The sequence below is a fragment of the Phragmites australis genome, chromosome 20 (genome assembly GCF_958298935.1).
Source record: "Phragmites australis chromosome 20, lpPhrAust1.1, whole genome shotgun sequence".
In the NCBI taxonomy this organism is placed as follows: Eukaryota; Viridiplantae; Streptophyta; class Magnoliopsida; order Poales; family Poaceae; genus Phragmites; species Phragmites australis.
Genome location: NC_084940.1, coordinates 13,445,490 through 13,448,523, shown reverse-complemented (window position 1 = coordinate 13,448,523; position 3,034 = coordinate 13,445,490). Strand labels below are relative to the sequence as shown.

General features: G+C 53.4%; 1 protein-coding gene across 1 annotated transcript; it reads left to right on the top strand.

The window, feature by feature from the left end:
- Nucleotides 1-213: 213 nt before the first annotated feature.
- Nucleotides 214-2,080, top strand: LOC133901379 (transcription factor WRKY19-like). The gene is made up of 3 exons (XM_062342745.1): nucleotides 214-668; nucleotides 775-903; nucleotides 1,276-2,080. Exons 1-3 carry the CDS (start codon nucleotides 382-384, stop codon nucleotides 1,838-1,840), a joined length of 981 nt encoding a protein of 326 aa, XP_062198729.1. The 5' UTR covers nucleotides 214-381; the 3' UTR covers nucleotides 1,841-2,080.
- Nucleotides 2,081-3,034: the final 954 nt, after the last annotated feature.

The following is a 3,034-nucleotide window of genomic DNA, read 5'->3' as shown; positions in this document are numbered from 1 at the left end:
AGTGCTCCCAAAAGAAGCGTCAAAGGCCCCTTCACTGTTTGGGCATACGTGTTCCGAGCTCCGAGTTCCGGCCCGATCCGACATGGCAGTAGCAGTGCCCTATCAGGACACAGTCCCTGGTAATCTCACCGGTCAACATCACCACTCCCTTAGTTACCCTCGTCTTCATCCTTATATAAGACCACTTCCTTCGCACAACTTCCTCACCACCTCAACCCGACTCCCGACTTGCCTCCTCCAATTCACACACCACACGAAAATCTAGCTTCCTGGAGCACCAACACATCCTGGCCTCCAGTTTTGCATCACCATTCTGACAATTCTTGCCCTTCCTTGCAAACTAATTGTAGAGCAACTTCTTGTGGCAAGAACGGGCAAGAGATGAAGAGCGTGGACGGAAATGGAGGCAGCCGGCTGGTGGTGACGGAGTTGAGCCACATCAAGCAGCTGGTGAAGCAGCTGGAGGTGCACCTGGGCGGGTCGCCCGACCTCTGCAAGCACCTGGCATCGCAGATCTCCTCCCTCACCGAGCGGTCCATCGCCATGATCACATCCTACAACCTCGACGGCGGCCGGAAGCAGTACGCAGCTGACGCCGGCCCCGTCTCGGCAACGCCCAGCCCACTCAGTGACGTCGCCGACGTGCCTTTCAAAACCACCAAGAAGAGGTGGGCACATGCAGCACGAACAGAACTGATCAGTCGGAGAGTTGACTTTTCAGTTGTTTTAAGCAATTTTTGTGGTTTGTTTGCTAAGTTATCAAGTGATTTGCAGGAAGATGATGGAGAAGCGGAAGCATCAGGTGAGGGTGAGTTCGGCGGGCGGCGGCGAGAGCCCGGTCGACGACGGCCACAGCTGGAGGAAGTACGGCCAGAAGGAGATTCTTGGAGCCAAGCACCCAAGGTTGGTACATCTCACCAAAAGATTTGCACGTATATAGCTTTTCGCAAGTGGAATCGAAATCATTTGTGGCTGTCGTTTCTTTTTTTCGAACAACCAGCGGCTATCATGTCCTTTCTCTGTAGTGAAAGTTGCCGCCTCTGCTTTGTTCCCAAATGCTTGTCCTCCACTTGTCAAATAGGAACCGGATGTAGTAATTTTTCATTGGATGGAACAAATTTTCCAATAGGATTTGTGATGCTCGGTTGCGCTAGCAGATCTTCTTCTTAATTCACAATCAAAATCCTTTCTTTTTTCTGGCAAGATTGACAATTAGAGCATAGAAACTAGGCATGCCATGAGCATGATGCGATTGCGAACCGTGCCAAATTGCAGGGGCTACTACCGGTGCACGCACCGCCACTCTCAGGGATGCGCGGCGACGAAGCAGGTGCAGCGCACCGACGAGGACCCGACGCTTTTCGACGTGATCTACCACGGCGCCCACACCTGCGTTCAGAGAAGGGCGGGAACAGACCAGGCCCCCGCGGCAACACCGCTGCCGGAGCACAACCCGGAGGCGCACAGCCTCCTGCAGAGCCTGAGCTCGACCCTGACTGTGAAGACTGAAGGTCTGGCCGTGGCCGCGGTGCACCAGAGCTGGAGCGCCACCACGCCCTTCTGCTTCTCCTCAACGCCGGTGAGCGGTTGCCTGGCGCCTGAGCACAGCCCGTTCTCCGAGCCGGAGACGCCGGAGAACTGGGGCGTCTCCCCGGCAGCCTCGGACTCGAACTACGTTGTCTCGTTCGCGCCGTTCGGTGCGGTGGCCAGGGAGGCGGAGTGGCGGGCGCAGTCCGAGCTCCAAGAAGTGGTCTCCGCCGCGGGCATGGACTTCGCCGACGAGTTCTTCAACCTCGATCCAAGCATTTTAAGCTACTTCGCCAATCCTGATGAAGAATAGGGAATCGAAGCCGCTGATGTGATGTGACCACCCATCTGCTCTGGCGTTTGTCCAGGGATAGAGGAAGGAAGAGCTCAAGTTGTCCTTCCTGGGTCAGTGCAGGTGTAAACCATTTGTTTCTTTTTTGACCTTAGGATATAGTACAGTGAACTTCCTTCTCTCTTTCTTTGAGGGTTCAATGAAACTTCAATGGTGTAATTTGCACTACTACAAAAAATCTTATCAGTGCCGGTTGAAAAACGATTTCACTGCCGATTTTTAACCGGTATTCTTTACTCAGCACTGATACTTAGCTAGTATTAGTACCGCTTGTGCACCTGGCATAGTTGCCATTTCCAAAAAATAAAAAAAAAGAAAATTGGCCAACGGGAGCGGCATCCAAGCCGGCTCGATTCCGAGCTGGCTCGAATGCCACTCCCACCGCCACTCCCCCGCTGCCGCTCCACCGCCACCGCCACCGCCGTGCTTGTGCCCACCGGAGTTGCAACAACAAGTAAATATCAATCCAATCCAAACAACAGCTACTGCAAATCACAACACCTCAATCATACAAACAAATCACTACACTTCCAACAACAGCCACCGCAAATCATAACACCTCAATCTACAAATAGGTCACTACACCTCAAACAAATCACTACGATTTGCACCCAATCCGGCCGCCGCTTCTCCGCTTCTGCACCACAGTAGCTCTGCCCTTTCGCTTCTCCACTTCCGCAATCTAGTTATTGCCGGTGCCATGCTCCTCGAAGTAGGCCTTGAGCTTGGTGTCCTCCTCTAGCAGAGCTGCTGTGGTAGAAGAACTCACCTCGCAGAAGCTATTGACAAGGTACCCGAAGAAGCCCGCTTGCAGAGCCACCTCGCAACAGCCTCGCCGTCGCCCTGCTGCGGACCTAGACACCCAGGCAGAAAATTCTAAGGCTTTGCGTGGTGGCATCTGCACCCTACCGGCTGAACACATGATCGCTCCTATCGTTGGCCCAGCGTATCACAAGAACACCGTCCTACAGAGCACAAAGGAGAGATCAGAGAGAGAGAGAGAGAGAGAGAGAGAGAGAGAGAGAGGAGAAATGAGAGGAAGAGAGAGTGAGAGAGACGGTGCAAGAGATAAGGTTGAGCTTCTCTTTTTTTTGACGCCAGATAAGGTTGAGCTATGTGAGGTTGTGAGCGCTGCTGTTTGAGCTCGTGATTAAG

Excerpts from the sequence above, each read along its gene's own strand:
- LOC133901379 (XM_062342745.1), top strand. The coding sequence starts at position 382 with ATGAAGAGCGTGGACGGAAATGGAGGCAGCCGGCTGGTGGTGACGGAG. Across the intron at positions 669-774 it reads TTCAAAACCACCAAGAAGAG|GAAGATGATGGAGAAGCGGA; the intron begins GTGGGCACATGC and ends AGTGATTTGCAG. Across the intron at positions 904-1,275 it reads CTTGGAGCCAAGCACCCAAG|GGGCTACTACCGGTGCACGC; the intron begins GTTGGTACATCT and ends GCCAAATTGCAG.